General features: G+C 42.3%; 1 protein-coding gene across 1 annotated transcript in view; it reads left to right on the top strand.

Annotated features, from left to right (window-relative positions):
• The first annotated feature begins 1,787 nt into the window (after positions 1 to 1,787).
• Positions 1,788 to 20,877, top strand: part of PPM1L (protein phosphatase, Mg2+/Mn2+ dependent 1L) — a 105,959-nt gene continuing 86,869 nt past the window's right edge. The window contains exon 1 of the mRNA XM_062582938.1: positions 1,788 to 2,247. Coding sequence (XP_062438922.1) covers positions 1,849 to 2,247 — 399 coding nt within the window. The 5' untranslated portion in view covers positions 1,788 to 1,848. The remainder of the gene's footprint in view (positions 2,248 to 20,877) is intronic.

Genomic DNA, 20,877 nt, shown 5'->3' with positions numbered 1-20,877 from the left:
CTGCTATGCACAACTTTTTATAGTTTGAAATACTTTAATAGAAGTGTTACATGTGTCTGAGATTTTAAAGCGATACCATTGTTATATCCAACATTTGTCATTCATTTTCCTGCTTCTCAGAGCTGGGCGTGAGAATCCGGCACAAAAAGGTTTAACTCATTAACTTTGGGTTAACTGGTTTTGTGACTTTACATAGTCTGATCTTTGAAAAACTAGCAAAAAAATTGTTGATATGTGAATTCTGTGTGACCGAAAGTGGGAACTGTTGGAAGACTTGGGGGAAGGCATGAACTTGAACAGTCAGCATCGGCTGACAGACATTTTATTGTATTTTCCAGTCAAAACTTCATCCATTGTGCATCCATTTGCATATCCATTCCCCACACCAGTCTTACATCAGCTCTCATACTCCTTGAGGTTGGTTGACAAATTCTGTGGGGTTTTAGACCCGCAGACTGGCAGCCGGCCGAAGATCCTTCCCAGCCCCCCTGCAGCCCGCTGCCCTCTGCTTATTCCAGCAAACTGCGCTCACGGCCGCACAGTTTGTAATTTCCACTGCTTATTACTTAACAGAAAAACAACCACTTACTGAAGTGGATCAGAGACACCAAATCTGAGTAATATTTTTTTCATTGAAATGTTGCCTGGATGAACTCCTCTGTCAGTTTAATAATTCAGAAATTCCTGCTTGTGTGCCTCTTCACCTACGAGACCGCGAATGCGACCGGGGGGCTACGTGTTGGATTTACCAGGTGACCGTGTGCGACTAGCTTCGAGCAGGGCTCTCGCACCGCTTTGCTCCCCCGCTCCCCGGGCTGGGAGCCGGTTGCTCGTGGGTCCCCATCGGAGTCTGCGGCAGGATCAGCGGCGCCGGAGCCGTCGCAGCCCCGGCGCGTCCGGGCAGGCGAGCCCGGGCGGCGGGCACCGGGAGCGCGGCTCGGCTGTTCCCGCGTCCGCTTACATCCCTGTCCCGCTGCAGCCTCCTCCTGCCTTTTCTCAGCCCACGGGAGAGGTGTTTGTGCCGAGGGGGCACGCGGAGCGCTGGAAGAGCCGGCCGCAGCGGGGACGGAGCGACAGCTGCTTCGCTGACAGCTGCTCGCACCGAATGCCAGCGAGGCTCGGGGCGGGGAAACGCAAGGGGATTCAAAGAAGCGCGCCCCTCTCCTCACCGAGCGGGAGGAGCTCCGCTGCAGGCTCGGCGCTCAAGGCGGAGGCCGAGGACGAACGCGCCCGGCGCGCTCTGCCCGCCGCTAGGCCGCGCCCCGCCCGCCTCCCGCCGCACTACGAGTCCCGGCATGCCCCGCGCCGCCCCCCCGGCCGCTCCGCGGCGGCGCCCCCGCGCGGGGGCTGCTGGGGCTTGTAGGCCGGCGGCGGGGCCGGGCTCGTAGGCGGCGGCGGCGGCGCCCCGCCCCGCCCCGGGGGAAGGGCCGGCGCGAGGCGCGGGGGACGCGGGCGGCAGGTAGCGCGGGCGGCCCTGGCAGGCGCCTCCTCGCTGCGGCCGGTGGCTCCGCGACGCGGCGGCGGGAGCGGCGGCCTCCCGCGGGGCCCTGAGGCGGGGCAGCGGCCTAGGGGCGCCGGCGCCCGCCGCGGGCTCGGGCTCTGAGGGGGGCCGCGGCGCCGGCGGAGCGCCGCTTCCCGCCGCTTCCCGCCGCTTCCCGCCGAGCCGAACCGAGCCGGGCCGGGCCGGCCGGCCGCGGCGCAGCGCCCCCGGCGCCGAGCCGGCCGCGGCGCGGCGAGGAGCGGCGCGGCCCCGCGGAGCATGCACTGAGCGGCCGCGGCGCCGCAGAGCCCCGGCAGCCGTCGGGGCGCGCGTTGCACGCTGTGGGGGATACCCGCTCTCGATAATAAATGATAGAGGATACCATGACTCTGCTGTCTCTGCTGGGTCGGATCATGCGTTACTTCTTGCTTAGACCGGAGACCCTGTTCTTGCTGTGCATCAGCCTGGCCCTGTGGAGTTATTTCTTCCACACGGATGAGGTGAAAACCATCGTCAAGTCCAGCAGGGACGCGGTGAAGATGGTGAAGGGCAAGGTGGCCGAGATCATGCAGAACGACAGGCTGGGGGGGCTGGACGTGCTGGACGCGGAGTTCTCCAAGACCTGGGAGTTCAAGAGCCACAACGTGGCCGTCTACTCCATCCAAGGCCGGCGGGACCACATGGAAGACCGGTTTGAAGTCATCACCGACCTGGTGAACAAGACGCACCCCTCCATCTTCGGGATATTTGACGGGCACGGAGGAGAGGCAAGTGTTCGGTTGGATGAAATGGGGCTGGCAGTGGGGAGGGTTGCTACAGGGCAAGGAGCAGCTGTGTTCTCCTGCAAGGAGGTGTGAGAGGTCGCTGCATGGGGACCTTGTTCCCTAAAGGAGGAGGGGGGGAAGAGACAAGTGTCTCCCTTCCCTTTCTCTTTCACTACCTCTTCCAGTCTGCTATAAATGTGTTTATACCCCTCTGCCCTTTACAGCAGTAAAGGCTTAATTGAAGTAAAAGCCCTTGGAGGTGGATCTTATGTGCATAGAATAATGATGATGAGCACAAACTGCCTGGAGTCATCTTTTGTTGCAGAGAAATGTGGTGTAATCTGATTTTGGCAGAGGGCTAGTCTCCCTCTCCTGTCAGGAGCTGGGCTCTTCGGTAGCGGTCAGAGGAGGTTTCTCTTTGAGGCTGCATGTGGGTTGCGTTCAGCTGATGCACATAAAATGTTTCTTCTCAGTAATTCACTCTCCTATGAAGACCAACAAGTCATTGCAAATGAGTTGTGTGTGTATGAATTACGTGTATTTTTCTGAAGAATTACAGTTGTGCTGTCATACCTGCCCCTTCCCTAGCAGAAAGCCAGAAAAAGTTGTCATTCTGAAACTTTCTGATATTGAATTTCTAACTTTAACTTTCTAAAGAGGGTGCTTTATTGAAGGTTGTGCTCTGTGATTTGTATTATAGCTTGATGGGAGGCATCATTTATTTCAGGTGACATGCTGAAACTATGGCTTCCTCCTCATTTAGGATTGTGGTGCTGCCGGTTAGCTTCTTTTATAGCACAAAGAACGTATTTCATAATTATGGAAAAGAAATGCAGAAGATGGGAGTCCTTATATGACATGTGAACTCTTGTACGCATTATGCTAAGATTACATTAAGAGTTTTATTGGGACCATGGCAGCTGGAGAGAAATGTCGAAGTTTTTCGTTCAAGTAAGCATCCCTTAAAGAAGGGTAAGATGGTGGGGGGGCTTTGGTGTTCCTCTAGCTGCTTTCACAGACCAAGCAATCAAAGTGTTCGCCTAGAAAAGCCCTGGCAGTGATCAGATGCTAATGGAGCACAAGACAGCGGTTGTTGCCCCCCTAAACACAATGTCTGAAAACTTCAGGCCTTGGGCATGTATCCAAAAGCTTCCCTTCCCTTACCTGCATAGCTGTAAGCGGAGTCGTATATGATACACTGTCTTGCAGTATCTAGTGTTTTGCGCCCTTGAAAATTATGGAAACACTTCAGATACTGAGAACTGCCAACTGCTTAAAAAATTCTGATGTGATTGAATCCTATTTTCCTTTTTCCATCTGCTTTCAATTGGGACATAGCTGTGCCAGCTCCTATTGGCATAGTTGTACCAGTTCACTGTTCCTTGGCCTTTGAGGAATAGTGGTAGAAATGTCTATTTTACAAACTAATAATATGTCTCAGAGAGAAGGTAAGTACCTCTGAACTGTGTGTTTGGTATATCTGCTTCTTTTGTTTTCTGACTATTTGAGATAGGAATGAAAGGTGTTTGTGTTTTGTTCTGTGCCTTTTTTCCCTTTATTTAAACTGACAGTTTACCGTGTCTGAACTGATCAGCCAAAACAAGTTTGCAAGAATGTGTGTCATGTTTTTTAAACATGAGATGGTTACAGATAGAAGTATTATATAAACACTTAGTCTTTGGCATTGTGAAAAAGGGATCTTATTTCTTTGTTTATATCATATGTGTATCTCGCCCCACACTTGATTCCACAGCCAATATATTAAATAATGCAAAGCTAAAAGAAGACAGCTAAATGACAGAAAGAGATGTGTGTGGTTTTTTTTTTTTTTTTTTTTTTTTTTTTTTGTAATGGATATAGTCTTGAGATTTTTGAGCTTGGATTTACATCCATGTGCTATGTTAGAATGGTAATACTAGCCCTGTGGAAAGCACATTTATCTTTTGTACTCTGATTCTTCAGAGAACTTGTTCTTATTGATTCAGTGGTGAAGTATGAGGCTTTTATATAAAGACTGTCATTTTGAAAGGCTTAGATCTTTCTCCAAACCTTATTGAAGTGAACATTTAAAAAATATATAATCTAGTATCCTTCGTCTCTCAAATGAAATCTTCAGATGTTCTTAGTGACCTTTCCTCCTCGTAAAAAAAATAGACGTCTAATCATTAGGGACATAACTAGTTTCTCATTTTAGATTTTATGTAGAAATAGAGCATGAAGTGCATGCATACAGCAAAATAAAATTGTAAAATAATAGGCTTTAATCTAAGCAGGTTTTGCAGTTTTGAGTAGAAAAGGGGAGGGGAGGGAAACAGGAGAAATGAGTGCTCTTATTTAATCCAAAATACATAATACTAAATTCTGAGTCTCCATTTAAACTGGTTTTCTGGATGTCTTGTTAAGTAAATGACTCTGTGGAACACTTTGCCTACATAGATAGCTAAACCTTTGTAAAGATTTAATTTTCCAAATGGGTTCCTATTAAATTTCCTTTTGTGTATTTAAAGAACAAAAAACTGCAAAACATGTAGAGTTACACATGGAACGAACTGCTCTATGGGAGAAAATCTGTTTTTCCAAACAGATAGTGCCACAAATGAGATGCTAGATTAATTCTTTCCAACTATATACAAGGGAATGTGTCTCCATTAGTTGCTTCCTGCCACGTGAGGTTGAAGTGCAAGGATAGAGAAGTGTAATTCAAGTAATATGAATTACTGAGTGGTGCTAATTCATGAAATTTCTGGGGGATTTTTGTTTGTTTAAATATTGCCAGCATTTTGCATAAATTCTACTCTTTTGGTATGTGATTTTCTCTTCCATATTAAAATTTTTACCCTGAATAGGTTGGCAGTCATTTACTTAAATTTTGTGGCTGACTTGATGAGAAAGAGACAAAGTATTAGTGCTGTGTATTACAGCTAAGAAGCTGGTGTGTTGCTGCAATTAATGGTTTAAGGGAATAATATTTTAAAGATGAAACTTGATACATGGTGCAGGCTTCCTTTTAGTAAAAAGTTGGTTTGACTGTTTCTTGAAGGTTGAATAATGTGAACCATGCAGATAGAGGACAAAGAAATAGATGTAAAAAGAAGGAAAAAATGAAGTTTCTGCCTAGTAGCATTTACTTAAAAATTTCTTTGATCAGTGTTTTATGGGTTTGGGATTTTCATTTAGTTTTTTTTTTTTTTAAGAGTTGCTGATACAATTCTATAGTAAATGAAATATATCTTTTTAATTTTTATTTGTAGCATAGGAAAAGATTGGAAAGTTTAAATGTGGAAGGCAGGTATTCACTGTGTAAATAGTAATGTTTTTAACCACACACAGAATCATGTAATACTGTGTGTGCCACAGGACCTTGAAATCAGTAGCCTGAACTATTGGAAGAAGTCCCTGGTTACTGATTAACTTAAAGAGGAGGGAAGAAAAAAAAAAAAAAAAAAACGCACCAAGATCAGGAGATAACGGTTAGAGTCCTGACTAGCCTCGTCTGAGACTATGGAAACGTGCGGGCTGAGGTGAAGCCTGGAGTAAATGGCACTATGCCAGCTGTGCTCGAGTGAGCTGGCCGTGTATTTGAAATACAGGTATTTGAGAGCCTGATTAACTCCTCCCGGATTCTTCGGGGTAAACTTAGGTGCTGTCTTCCCGCCAGCCCCGACGAACAAGTCGCAGCACGGCGAGGCCGGGGAGTGAGCGGCGGAATGCCACATACTTGGGCAGTAGCCACCTGCATGTTCTTAACGTTTAATGAGTATGAGACGACTTGATTCTCGACGAAATTAAAAGGTTTCTTAAACTTAAAGAAACCTTAAATTCATCAGATGTGTGTGAGGTTATCAGCAGAACAGCTGATTAGCTGTAAATCGTACCCTTGGAGAACTACATCATGACTTTCTCATGTGTCTATATTGCTTTTTAGAGATAGATGCTCCTGTTCACAGCTGTTAGCACGTTCAGTTGTCCTGATTAATTGGTGAAAGGATTCAAATAATAACCTAAACTTTACTGTGAATAGGTCATGCTGTAATGATGAACATCCGTTCAGATATTGGTGGGGGAAAATTTATTCCATTTAACTAGATTGGTAGTTGCCAGTTGAAAGGCACTGTTTGCCTTCTGCCAGATACAAACTAACATTGAGCTAATATTTCTATCTTGGTAATGTTTAGAGTTTTCTCATTTTTAATCCTGAGAGTGAAAAGTATTTATGCAAGAGTGAAAAGTATTTATGCAATATGTTGAAAGAAGAGAAAGCTGACAATGTTGTGTTTTGTTTTGGTTTTTTTCTAAATTTATCAGGATCTGCAATCTCGAAGTCAAAACCTGTTTCTCTTATGCTGAATTAGTTAACCAAACTTGGTGATGAAAATTTACCTGTCATGCTTTTGAGTCAAGGGCATTAAAAATTAATGGCATTAGATTTTTAAAAGTACAAATAAAGCAAATGAGAGCTTTGAGTTTTGATGGCTGTTAGAACCTATTTGTAAGTAGTTTTTGCAGTTTTTAAAAAGAAACTGCTGGCATTAGTGATGGTTTTCCTTTTATAATAATTTCTTTCAATTTCTAATCTAGAGTCCTCTGCAAAATGCCTAAATATTTGAATAAATACTTACATAGATAAGGTCGTGTTGGTATACAAGTCTCAAATCTGCTTATAAATTCTGCACAAGTATCCTAAAATATAAACCAAAATTATGTATAGGAAAATTTATGTCATTTTTGTTCATGCAAGTTTTGATTCTTGGATATGATGTTATGGTGTTACAGTTTTTACTGTACAAAGCATTTTTGTGTAATCTTTAACTTAGCCCTACTTTGTGTGCTCATTTGCCCCATCTAAATGTGACTTAGAATTGATTAATATGATGAAAAAGTAAGTAATTGGAACTAGTAGCTCTTATCACTGTCATTCATAGCTGTATTATTGGGTATAAAATTGAGTCTTTTTCAATTTTTGTAAAAATCAAGAAGTTAATTAAATACAGTCTGCTTGCTTAACTTGAATCAGTGCTTCCTCATTTGGGCACAGAGGCAGCCAACTGATTGCTTCTGGTTTAACTAAATCAATTTTGATTTGTAGATGCCTTTAGATTCTGAGCAGTCATTCAAGTTCCTCTGTGAACTTGAATAACTCAGACTACTTACAAGCAGTGTTTGTGTGCATGCTGCTGCTCCGAGGTAAATGCTCAGCAGCTTATCCATTGCCATAGATGGGAAGGGTATTTCACAGCTACAGAACAGGAATGTCCAAATGACAGTTGTTAGTGCATGATGCTTTTTAACTTGATATCCTTCAGTAACTCTTGTAGTTAAACTGTTCCTTAAAACTGAGTTTTCTTGTTTCTGGCAGTTTCATCTTTTAAACAATCTCTTGGCTTTATTTTGCTACTGCCTGATTTTCCCTGGTTATTACTGCTCTCTACAGCTGTCTTGGCACTGTTGGAAATCCCTTGCTAGTTGTTCTGTTCCTGGGCACCTTTTCCTTGCTCTTGGGGCCCTTTGGCCCGTTCCCTCTTCCTTTGCCCTGTGTAACGTGCTTCCTGGGCACGTACGTTGTGCCTTCGCTGCAGCTGCAAGGCGTGCTGCTGGCTCACAGTCACCCTCATTTCTGGATGTACACCTTCCTCGCCCCCCCATCCCCTACCCCAAGGAACCCTTCAGCTGCTCACGTCTTCAGAAAAGATGGCCTGCTAGATGAGTTAAGTTTTGTGAGCCAAAAACATATTCCAGAGGTGGATGGCACTAACATTTCTTGGGTTTTGAGGTTCTAGGCTTGTTCTTTTTTGTAAGTGTGTCATAAGTACTGATACACCTAGAAAAGGGAATAAAATGCTTGTATGCTGCTTCTGTATTGCTTTTTGGTTTGAATTGATGTCCTTGAAATGAGAATTCCCAAAACTAGTTTAAGGGCAGTGGCTCCTATAATTACACACAGAAAGGCCTAAGCCTCTAGCTCCATTTCTTCACTTTGATATTAGGTAAAACCTTGAAGGTTAAGTGAACTCAGCTACCCAAGGTAGGGTAGCCTACCTTGGGTAGGGTACCCTTTGGTACCCTTGGTTAGGCTACCCTTTGGACTATGCTGCTATCCTCCCTACTACGTGCCTCTGCAGAGCAAGACTCCTCGTACCTCTGCCCATTTGCCCTGCTCTCTGGGTAGCCCTGTGGTCATGTTTTTGTGTCATACATCCTGAGCATCCTGTGAAGCTTACACCTTCATCCATTTAGGCAACACTTTACCTCAACAAACTATGCTCCATTTGCCAAAGCTTGGGTCCTCACACTGGGTAGGTCCTTGTGCATACTGTAAAGGCATGTAGACGCAGGACAGCAGCGGGCACCTTTGCTGGGGTGCTCAGCCTACCTCTCAGGCAGCGTGCTGAAGATGAGCAATAACAGGAGCTGTTGCTGTTCATACCGTATGGCACATGCGTGCTGTTTAAAGTGATCTGCCTGTTCCTAGCAGTGTGTGTGTTTATACTCCAATTTCAAAACCTCTGCTACACGTTCAGGACTGTATTCCTTATTTTCCTTGTGCTGCCTCCTTCTGGAATAGGAGGTAAACATGAGACTCTTACTTCTTTAGAATGGCTTTTATAACTACCAGATCCCTTTGGCAGGTGAATTCCTGCTCAGGTTCCTGTTATGGTGGTAACATTTACTGTCAGTGATTCTGTTACCGAGACAGCAGTCTAGCTGGACAGACTGGTTTCTCTGGCTCATGGCCAGCTTTTTGCCCAAGAGATCTTCATGTAAAAGCAGATCGTGAAGGTTTAATGACCCTCTCCTAGCCCAGTAGAATTTCAGTTCACTCTGAAGGTAAAATGAGAACAAAGACGTGTTCAGAAGTATGTTTCCTTCTGAAGTGCATGATGACATTGTATCATTAGTTTTTACTTGTTACAAAGGCATTTTGTATTCAAAAGGAGTTCAAGGAGCCTTCAGGAATGATGTTTTAGGTAGGTCCCCGTATTTGCCAGAGGAAGCTTTTTATCTGCTCAGAGTGTATTTTTCAAGCTCTTTGATCAAAAGTCACTGCACATGTTTTTGAGCATCCTGAAGACTTTACATCCTTAGGATGCTCAATAGAAAGATAATCCTTTCTATTAAAGCAGTTTAAAACTTACTGTCAAATATAGAGATTTTATTGGAAAAGAAGTCTAGCTTTAAAAAAACATGAATTTTGTTACAACTTGTGGGAAAAATATTTGAAGACACCAGAATAGTAGCAAATAGTTGAGCCTGGGCCAGTAGGGGAGACTGGAGAGAGTGTGCTAATTGCAGTGAAATAACTGCTCATTTTGGCCATAATGCCTCACAGTAAGATGTAACAGCTGTTTCTGGTCTGATATGGATGTTGTTTCTGTGAACTGTAATGATCACGTTGCAAAAATAAATTTATTTAAAATCAAGAAAAATCTCAAGACAAGACTTTCATGTCTAGAGTAACTTGCAGGCCGTAACATAATTTGAATGGAAAATTAGTGGATATATATAAATGTATATATATATATATATTTAACTTTTGCAGAAAAGTCATTCCAGGAGAGTAGTTTGAGAGTGGAAACACAGAGTATGCAAGTGGGATAGAGCCTCCAGCTCGAAGTAGGGAAGCTTCACAAGGGTCTGGTGGTACAGTATAACAGACCAGGGGAGAGGAAGAAGTGTAAGTCTTTGTTGGGTGCTTTAATGAACTTTGGAGAGCTGTGTGGCAGCATGGAGTACCAATCATGCTGATGATGATACAAATTGATTATGATGCTGAAACATTGCTGGCTCTCATCATCTCCGACCTTGTCTGATTCACAGCTGTGTGAGCAGCTGACATCTCCAGCCAGACAATCAAAGTACGTGTTTTAACTGCTAAACCACAATGCAATTATCCATAGCACATCATGTCGGCGAACCTCAAAAGTCCCCTGGAGAAATGAACATTTATTTGCATTTACTTCCAGTGCTAAAATGTTATTCCTTGCAAATTTTCTCATTGTCATAAATGTTGAAAAAGCTTCTCTTCCCTCCCCCCAAATCCCCTTTAGGGGTAAACATTTGATTTTATTAAATTCTGTTATAATAGTTGAAACTGTCATACAGTATGGCTTTCAATCAATAATTTTAAATGTAATATATCTCTTCTTTTTCATTCCCTACCAGATAGAAAACTGCTACAGGGCATGAAGCATTTCTTCTGATAAGCAAAAGTGCACAGCCCATAATATAGTTTGCTGGTCTGCCACAGCTCACTTACTTTTTTAAGCTTGCATTTTTAAATGAGAACATCATTTATTTGCAAGTAGTGTACACATGGACCTGTAACCCAGAACTGTCTTAAGTTTTCCCTGAAATGTATGTTTCCTGCAAACACGCACTGAAATTGAGATATTGAAATATCTGATTGTGATCATCATTAAATAAAATGTCCATCCAAGATTGTGTGCTTCAAGAATGGAAGCTTAGTGTGGGAGTAGGAGGAAAGGGAGGACAAAAAGTGCCTTTCCTCTTGGTTCACTTAATGTTTATAGCCCTGAAGTTTCATATGCTTTCCTGTATCTGAGTGTGAATATGCTAATTTTTCTTGCTACATTTATTATTTAGGTCTTTTAAGAGCTAGGACTGTATATAGGATGTAGGAGACACTTTTAATATATATACATTTTAAATTTGGCTGATACATGCTATGTAATTACAGTGGGTTTATTTGTGTTGAGAAGCAGGGAATCTGAGCAATAATTTGTATGACTTTTGCTGAACAAAGCTAGTAGAGTCATTTGATATTTACTCCTGACCAAGCTAAATTCAGCCTCTTTATAGAAGAAAAGGAAAATTGCACATGGAAAAGTAGAAAAATAGAATGGATAAGGAGTCCCTAAATCACAGGAAGGAGAAGCAGCAATGCTGTAAAGGGGACTGAATCTCATTTCCCAGAAGTGCTGTTATCTGGGAGGCGCCAGATTGACCTAAGCCTATAGGTAGGATGAGCATGTAGATAGTTGTGTTGTAACTCATACATTCTTATCCTACAGTTAAGATTCAGCCAGATTTTATTTCAAAAGACCTGTGATATTCATCACCTGATAGTGGGGTCGTGATGCTGAGCACCTGATCACAGCCCTTGACGCAAAGACTAAACCCAGTTGGATGTGCTGTGGCACTGCTGGTGGGCAGGATGCTGCTGGGGTTCCCACCAGAGAAGGGGAAGGCAGAGGACCTGCCTGCGCCTAAGTGTGCACTTGGCCAGTTGGGAGTTGGAGATGCAGCTAACTCTGAACTGTGACAAGGAAAGATATATTTTTATAACTGCTTGAAAAAAAGATGTTACTACCTTTTCTGGCCATGCAATTGAAAGCAATGTCTAGAGGGCATCCAGGGTTCTTAATGGCATAGCAAGGTATAAGGCCCCTGGTGCAGGGGGAGGGTGAGAGAAATGAGGAGCAGCTTGGGGCTTGCAGGCAAGAGTTTAAGTAGGGGAGAAAAGGAAGGTTAGCATGTGTTCTTGCATTGTAGCTTTCCTTGATTTTAGATTGAGCTGATCCTAGCAAGATCACCAGGCACCAGCAGAAAAATTACTACTGAGTTCAATGTACCACTGTTTGTATTCTGCTTTAAGACCCAAACCCTCAGAGATGTGTGTGTATGGGTTATTTCTGAATTGGATGTGATTTAGGATGAATGCTGTTTTATCTTTCTCTGTGCATGTCAGGAAAAAAAAAGAAAGCGTGAGTGTGCGTTTTTGGCTGCATTTCTTTATGATTCTTGAAACAGCACTAAGCTTTTTATATCTCTCAGAACTAAAATTTGCCTCCCCCCCACCCCCAATAGCTGTTGGTTTGCTGGCATGTGTTGACAGTCCTGATTGCTCAGGATTTAGAGAACAAAATGCAGGACCAGCTGCCTATTTCATGGTGACAGTTGTCATTGACAGGGCAGAGAAGAGTTCTGGTCAGCCCCTCCTCCTGCTTGTGTTTCATCTGTAAATATTAGTTTGAAGTGCTACATTAATTTATAGAAGATTGGTATGACAGGTCTTTTAATTTTGCCAGAGGTAAATATTTTATGCTTTCATAAAAATACGTTGCATAAGTTTGACTTTTTTTAAAACGGGGACTTACCTTACAATGCTATTACAATAATGTTTTTGGAAAGTGAAGGAGAGTGATTGCCTCCTATCTGGATGAATGCTGCATAAAAGATTTGTAATCTTTGGCAATTAGAAAATTGTTGTTGAGGTTAATAGTGATATTATTTTTAACTTCGAATGTAGGAGCAATCTCCTGCCTCTGGGATGGAATTATTTCAATTAGTGCTTTTAAATAAGCACTTTTCAGTGATGGTTTAAATTGGCAAGCACTTAAATCATCAACCTGAATTCTTCTTTGCATTAGTATTTATTTCAGCAATTATGTTTCTTGATATACCTATTCACAATATCTCTGTTTTACAGTGTTACAGAAACAGGAGAATGGTATTTACTAGCTATGTTTTCTGTTTGACAAGATTTTTATTGGCCTGTTTTTAATTTGGCTTTGATATCCACATGAAAAATCCAAAACCAACACATAAATAAGAATAGAATTTAAAAAATGAAGTAAAAGGCCTCCATCTTTTAGAAACTGTCGAATGCTTTGCTTACAGAGGTAAGTGTAGTGAACCTTTCAAGCCTCTGGAGTGTGAATCGATTTGAAGCACATCCTTTTCTGGGGCTTCTAAGCTTTATTCATTGATGAAGGTCCTCTTGCCAAGCATGTCTTCCTGAGACTTCAAGTCCATGCCCACGTCATCTCTTAGGAAGTCAGGTACTGGCTCCTCAGGTCTAACCTGAATCACCGTAGGACAGACAAGGATTAGCAGTACTTCACCCAGCTCGAGCTAACCTATTTCCTGCTCAGAGAGAATGATCACAAGGTCATCAATTACTTCCAAAATCCCACACCTTTTCCTGGGTAGGAAAGCCTGCTGTCCCACAAGGTGTTTTGTGCTAGTGCATCTGCGACCTTACCTAAATGTGCTCAAAGGCTCCGGTCTGGGGGCTCTGGCGGGAGTCGTACCTCTGAGCCCCTAGGTAGCAATATGCCGCTTGTGAGAGCAATACCTTGCTCTGGCTACTTGGAAAATGGACAGAGGGATGCTAAGAAAGGCAGAAATTATGTAGTGTAGGCTAGAATTCATAAGCTGAACAAGAGCTCTTCTAAAACATTTCAGCACTGCTGGTAGTGTGTGAACTGAACGTTGACTCTCTTCAGGGTGTAGCAGCCAGGAACATTTTAGAGCGTAGGTATTGTCCCCTTACTTATAGCCTTTATTCGCAGATGATAAAAGGACAATTTTTTTTTCCTTTAATACCAAGTAAGTGTTTCAGTTTTGGATGAACTAGTCTGTAAACTGAGGTAAATGGAAATAAGCCACCGTAAGAGCTGAATCTTTTCCTGCAGGTGCAGACTCCCATTCCAGATGCTCATCCATTGATATTACCAGTCAGTAATTTCTTCTCTAATCTTCAGAGGCAAATAGTTGCAGTGTATAATTTATTACATTAATTAAATAGTTATCTTAATTAATAGATTATAAAAATCTTAGGCTTTGAGATTCAAAATTTTAACACACCCCCCCCAGCCTCTTTTATCTATCTTATCTGCCTCTTTATATAGCAGAGCGCTAGTCTGGTAGTGACATACAGCAGCTCAAGATGGTAGCTGCGTACAGCTTCATGCTGCAGCTCTGCGCATGACTTGACTGGGGAAATAGGTGGAGTAAATTAGAGCATCTCTTGGGATGGGTTATTTTTTGCACTCATACTTTAAACGATTGGAGTTTGTGTATTCTAAAAGTGTTACTGTAAACTTCTGAGGTTGGCAACTGACGTAGCTCTTTCTAATAAACTAAATGTTATAATGCGGGCAGGAGAGCCAAAAGAAACTGTAGCCAGCTACATATCAGAATTAGTTGTTTCAAATATGTTTTAAAAGCTTTTTTGGCATGTTGGTTGTACATCTCTTATTAAGGAAGAAACCTGACTGTGGAGGAAGATTAAAATCATATTGATGAATATGAAAGGACACCGCCACAGACTTACTGTAGTGAAGAGAGAGGTTTTTACTGGAATATTTTGTGATTAAATTTCCCAGCATTCCTGAGTAATTAGGAGAGCTGAATCAATTTGAATAACAGACTTTTAAACTTTAATTGATATTTTGTATGTACAGTTTGGGAACTTAATATTTTGTTTGCCTCTGGATGTGAGTCTACCTCATTGTGTTGCTGATTCGAAGTATATCACGAAAACACATTATACCTCTGTGAACAGGTGTTTTCAGATCATTTTACAGGCTTAAATTTCTGTTTATGTCCCTTGGCTGATCTGATACAAGTCAGTAATGCCACTGAAAATAGAACTTTATAGACTCCCTCCCTTTCAGTCCCAGGTGCAACTGCTGCCTTCTGCTCTCGGTCAGACCCCAGCGTGGGTAACTCTTTGCAGGACTATAGCACAGTAACCTGCTCACTGCTTTTTGCAGTGTTCAGCTTCTTTCCTTTACAAGGTTATCAAGCAAACAGTGGTACCCAAGACCTAGCATCATCAATACCTATCCACCTCAGCACTGTTGATCTTAGTGGCCATCGCTGATGCCAAAACACATTTCCAGTGTGCACCTGCCACAGTGAGAAACCTTGGTGTAAAGGCTTGGCGGTTTGCAGAAACCAAAGGATGTGATCAGCATTAACCCCTGCTACCTGCCTGAATTAACTCCAAGAGGTCCCAGGCCTTCTCTTTGGTATTGTGTCAGGGGAGAAGCTGAACTTCATCTTTGTGTTCACCTGCCCTTCTGGAAGGGAGACTTGATGTTCCCTTTCTTTGCCAACAGGAGTCTTTCAGTGTAGGGAGCGAATGGCGAGACTTGAAAACTTAGCATAATTTGACCTATCTTGAGCAACATGAAGAGAGGGTAAGTGCAAGCAGTCCATTGCTTGTCACTTTAATTACTGCAGATGTTGCAGCATAGGTTCCTGAGGCAGTACTTCTCCAATTTTCTGATGTTGAAAGGAGAGAGACTAAAATCTTCTGGAAGCTGCTGCTTTTGATCCAGGAGATCAACTTCTAAGTGGCTGACCAGTCTGCAGATATGAATGCAGCAGCAACGTGGAGCTTGGAAGTGAGCGTGGGTAGTATTCTCCAATTTAAGTACGGAAAGAAAAGTTAAATTACGGAACACTGTAATCTAGTTGCAGATTTTCATATTTCTCGTGAAAAGCCCTAAATGATTTAATTAAGTGTTTTGGCTTTTGACTTTGAAAACTTTGTTAATGAAAGATAAAGATCCCTCACCCCCAATTTTTTTTGAATTCAAGTGCTGTATCACAAGAAATTGCCCCTAATAGTGGGGGAAGTTTCAAGGTGAAGAGGGATAGGTTGGGAAAAGTAAAAGGAAATTAGATGAATTAAAATTACAGGGCAGGGGAGAAAGCCTCTGTTCTTACCTTGATTACATATAGCCACGCATGGAGAGAAAATCAAATGAACCAAAAGAAGAATGTGCATATATATTTATGACTACTAAAAAAAAAAAAAAAAAAGAGAGAGAGAGAGAATGAATACTTGAAAGGATTATATGTAAATATTTTGTAGAGTGAAGTAATTAGCGGTAAGAATGAGCTAATGCCAAGGCCATGAGGTGCGAGAAAATCTAGATTCTCCAGCAAACAGTTTCAAAATTGCAAATATTGCCATGACCTTGTCCACCTCAATCATTAAGCCATAATACCCAAGAACGTATTTAAATGTCATATTTCAAGAGTCTGTAATGAAATGGTGTTTATAGGGCAAAAATGAGGCCAAACACTCCAGGGAAGCTGTTTTTGCTAATATATCTTCACAGATGCTTAAGTTCTGGAGACCACAGCTCCCCTGACATCCTTCAGGAGTGTGTGCAAGCACTTCTTTGCATCTCTATTTTGAAAGCTGTGAACTCTGATATGCACCAGCATATGCGGGTGCATAGGAGCCTGACAGGAACCGTAAACCTGTGCAGCACCGGCTGTACTCCCTAAGTGCTCCGCAACTTTCCTCCAACTGTCTAGCTGTGGTGCATTAGGTAGAGTTACAGAGAAGCATCAGGGCTGCTCTGGGAGTTGTCAGTGTTCCCGCACTTCACTAGGAGATGTTAGGCTCATGTCTCCTACGATCTGACATTCGTGACCTGTCCCTGTTCTGTGACCTTCCTGTTTTAAATGCAGTAACTTTCAATGACTGAGACTGTTGGAAACAGCTGGAATTAGTAAGCATGCTAACGATCCCTTGAAAAAATTGGAACTATCTGAATTGCAGCTGAATTGCAAGAAACCAAAGTAACGATGGGCTTAGCTGCCTGGTGCTTTAGTAACCCATGCACCTTTCAGGAAACTGGTGGACTGTGGTTAACGTGCCTGAAAGGCGAGGCGTACGTGCGCGATTCCGTAGCGGTATCTTCCTCTTCTGTTAGTAGAAGTGAGGGTTGTGGGAGCTTGATTATTTTTGATACATCAAAGAATAGGAAATGGAGATATCATCATTCCAAACTAAGATTTGGAGAAAGAGGTTTGGGGGGGGGGGAACCCTACATCTTTTCCTTTATTTAGAAGTAACAAAATAACATTTGTTCTTCCCTGATACATTCCAGTGGAGAAACCCCTGAAACGTCTGTTTTAGCCTCAAAATAAGAATTGAAACAAGGATCAAAAGGGAAACCAAATACTAAATTATGGAAGTTGTTTTTGTCATGCATTTATATGTATGGAACAAGATTCTAGATGAGACTATTTCTATAATTTATTAGTTAAAGCAATGGAATTCCAAGGAAACATGGTCTTCTGCTAATATTCAGAGACAAAGAAATGCAAATTTTGGTAATGGCCATTACAGCTGTGGTGCAAACTGAAGGTTACTTGCTAGCAAATGTAATTTTGTCTGAGAAGAAATTAAAATAGTTTGAATCCATCTTACTATTTTCCTAGAAGCAAAACCGGAAATTGAAACAGAACTCATCTGTAAATTGACAGTATCTGGACTGGACACAATCAGTTTTCTTCAGTGTTCAGCATTTAAATAAAGGCGTAGAAGTAGTAGTCTTGCTATTCCATTAGAACTAAAAATACTCTCCATAGCTAAAATAGAGGAAAAGAACTGATAAAATATATTACAACTACTTAAAACGATCTGTTTTTTTTTCTGGAAAATCTTGTTCTGACACAAATATCTACTTGTGCAAAATATGTAAGTCTCAGGTAACTTGGTAGGAAAAAAATTTTTAAGTGGATCAAAAGCTGAAACTCAAGACGTAACAAGACTTTCACCCGTGGAAAGTCTCTGGTCAGTGGGCAGGCTTGGCAGGGATTTCAGTAAATCCTTGCAGGATTGTTCATCGCTGTGAGCGCTCCAGGTGTGAAGTTACTCTGGCTTCCCAGCACAACACTGAATTGCAAACATGTGTAAACTGTGCTCATTTTTCATGCGTGTTTTCTCACTTGAATGTCTTCCAACTGGAGGTTTTCTCCTGTGTATGTATGATGACTGTAGCAGGAGGTCTTTCAGATGAAGTCTGTTGCTAGCCACTCCTGCCTGTCTGAGTTAACGCGATTTTATTCTCCAACTGCTTTTTGCTTTCTCTGCCTTAAAAAAATTTTTTTTTGAAGAAAACTCATATTCTATACAAATTCTGTACAGCCCTTGTATTCCGTAATTGGGAGAAAATGTATTGCTTATTCTAGAAATATTTAGCTCTATAGAGCATCTTGAATATGTGACTGCATGCTAAAGTGATGGTCACAAGCAACTGCTTCCTTGGACTACCTTGCAAGAAGTGCTTTTTCTTTGTGATGCACTAAAGTCCCACTGGTGTTTGTAATTATGCTTGAAATTAAATATATATTTCTTCCAATGCAGGATTTTACATATATAATATATTAAAACAATCTGCTAGGAAATGCTCTTTATCTTGTGTTTTTTAATTGTTTTATCACAAACGGCACAAACACAACCTAACTTCTCTGACAATCCCTAAGTGTGCCTACAGTAATCCTGCTACTGCTATTAAATTTGAAATGCAAGTTACTCATAAATAGAATGAAAATCTGTGGATGGAAACTTCATGAGAAATGTTATTTTAGCAGATGCCTGCTAAATTTCTTTTGTTATTTTTTTTTTAAGAAAATCTGAGGAGTCTATGTTTGAGTTACCTCTTTCCAGTTGGTCTGAAATGTTAGCCTCTATTTTAGAGGTGCCTGTGTGAGGGAAGGCAGATGTGCCAGCAATCAGCACGTGGGAGTGGTGGCAGCCGTGTGAAGGGAGATCTCAAAGAATTATTTGCCTTTCAGATACTAGTTTTAGTATTCCCTCTCTTTGAGAAAGGGAAATACATACAGCAAGAATACTTTCATACTGATAGGAAGATGCTCTAATATTTCCATACTTCTAGCTTAGAACATTTGTCTGAAGTGTCCTGGAAAGCCTTTAATATGGTAAATGCATGTATTTTGGTGGCTGTTTTAGCGGAGTGTGCTGTGTGTCCTTTTCAGAAAAAGAAGAAAACAGAAAACAATTGCGGGAGAACTTTTCAGTTACTGGGCACGGTGTAACAAGCACTGATCTGCAGCGAGTCCTGTAGTGTAAGGTTAGACTGGGTACTGGCAGCAAATTCGCCAGAGGAGAGCTTGCTGCCTTCAGGTTAGAGGTACAGACTACATTTTGGGGCTCATCACAAACAGTTTTAACCAGTCTTAAGCAGACTATAGTTTGTATTTTTCTTAGCGCTTGTCTGTATAGAGAGGGTCCAGTCGACTGACATTTAATTTGTTTGCACTGAATTACTGTCAGGTTTTGAAAAGCCCTTCGCGTCGTTGCCTGTTTCACTAAAGTGGTTGTAAGGGCAAGCTTTTCCCCGAAGCAGAGCTCCGATTTTGCCTGTTTCTTCTGCGTCTTCCCCAGGCGTATGCTCCTGTTTTCGATATTTATGGTGGTCGTACAGCCACAGGATCTGTTTTGTAGATTATTTCCTGCGGAGCAGCTGGCTGTCCTGACTTGGGCTGAGGCCGCACTAGCATCACGTCTGATGCAGGGAGGTTGCAGGAGGCTCGATTCCACCCGGCAGCGGTGCACATCCTCCAGCTTGCAGTCAGGAAACCCTCCTGAAACGCAGGTGAGCTCACTTCCGAAGGGGAACTGCTCTCTGGAGGAGGGGAATTGTTTTAGCAAGTAGTCTGAGGGCTTCTCTCCACTGTGCAATGAGCCTACTGCAAAAATACCCAAACTGGCTTCAGCCTTATCCTTGTAATTACCTCAACACTACCTGTGTTTTAGACTTGCTATCTTAAAACTAGTTATATGGACATCTGCTTTTATTGTGCAATTCACTTTGTGCTGACTTAAAGCTCTGGTACAAGATATAACTGAAGGCAAAGATGATGTGCTGCTTTGGTGTGCACACTGAGGAGCCTACTGCAGGTTTTTTCTTCTGTGTGTCAGGTTGGGCCCGTGTGGAGAGGAGTCGCTGCCCTTGTAGAAAGTCTGTCGCGCCTTCTTGATTTGCATTCAGTGAAGTTAGTCACATCCTGAAGTAACTGGAGCTAACTTTGCAATTGAAGCATAACCTAGGGCTCCAGATATAGCACACGTTTTTGTCAGCTTAATTTGTTATCGCTGGTGTCTGGGTACTTGGGGTAGTGTGTGGTTGGTTTTATTCTTATGCTTAGTCTCGCTTCAGTGCTTATGCTGACAAAAACCGGTTGGGGACACAGCTATGTGCAGTAAATTTCTCATTTCCTGTGATCATTGGTATATGTTTTAATATCAAAAGACACTCTTGCTGGCATGGTACTTTTCCAGTACTACACTGCATTAGAACAGTGATTCTACACACTTTTTCTGTTGTACAGAAACTCCCATTTTTCCCCCCCAGCTTTCCAGCTTGATGAATGTGCTGGTTTTCTCATTGCAGTGCAGGAGAAAGCCCCTCTCAGTCTGGTGAAGCTTCTTCCCAGGCTTCCAGTCCTGCCTCTTTGCCTTTTCGGTGCTCGATCCAATCCTTTTGCTCTGTCCCAGCTGCTGACGTTTTTGCAGAGCCACAGTGATTGCTTTTACCCTTTTAACTAGCACAGCTGCCTTCTGCCCAGCCTACTTGTTCTTTCTTCTTCTAGATACTCAAAACAGTGCAGTTAATAAACAGTTTTCTGTCTTGCCATTAGATTAACTCTCCATTGACTTTGCTTCCTACGCAGCATTGCTGCGCTAAAAAGGGCATCTTTATTCCGCAGTTCCCCCAAGGTACTGTCCTAGTAAAGACTAAGCACCTTGTCAGCTGACTGAGTTAAGTTAGGTTGTTTTATGCAACTAAGCATATGGTGATATCACTTTAAGCAAAAAGATGTGTGTGTTTTGTGGGGTTTTGCTTTTGCTTTTTACAGCCTGCTTTATCATAGTAAACAAAGAAACGCACCAGAAAAGCCCCTGTGGAGTTTCTCCGCCAAACGTGTGAGCATCTTTCCTAACAAGCTGTCCTTTCTGTCAAGTGAAGTTAACTATGGCTTTAAAGCCAACTGGCTTCTTCAAAGCTACAAACTTGTTTTTAATCAAGACATTCCCTCAGGTGAGCACGTAGAGAG

The sequence above is a fragment of the Rhea pennata genome, chromosome 9, assembly GCF_028389875.1.
Source record: "Rhea pennata isolate bPtePen1 chromosome 9, bPtePen1.pri, whole genome shotgun sequence".
NCBI lineage: Eukaryota > Metazoa > Chordata > Aves > Rheiformes > Rheidae > Rhea > Rhea pennata.
The sequence above is the reverse complement of the archived record's forward strand: the minus strand, read 5'-3'. Positions and strand labels throughout refer to the sequence as shown.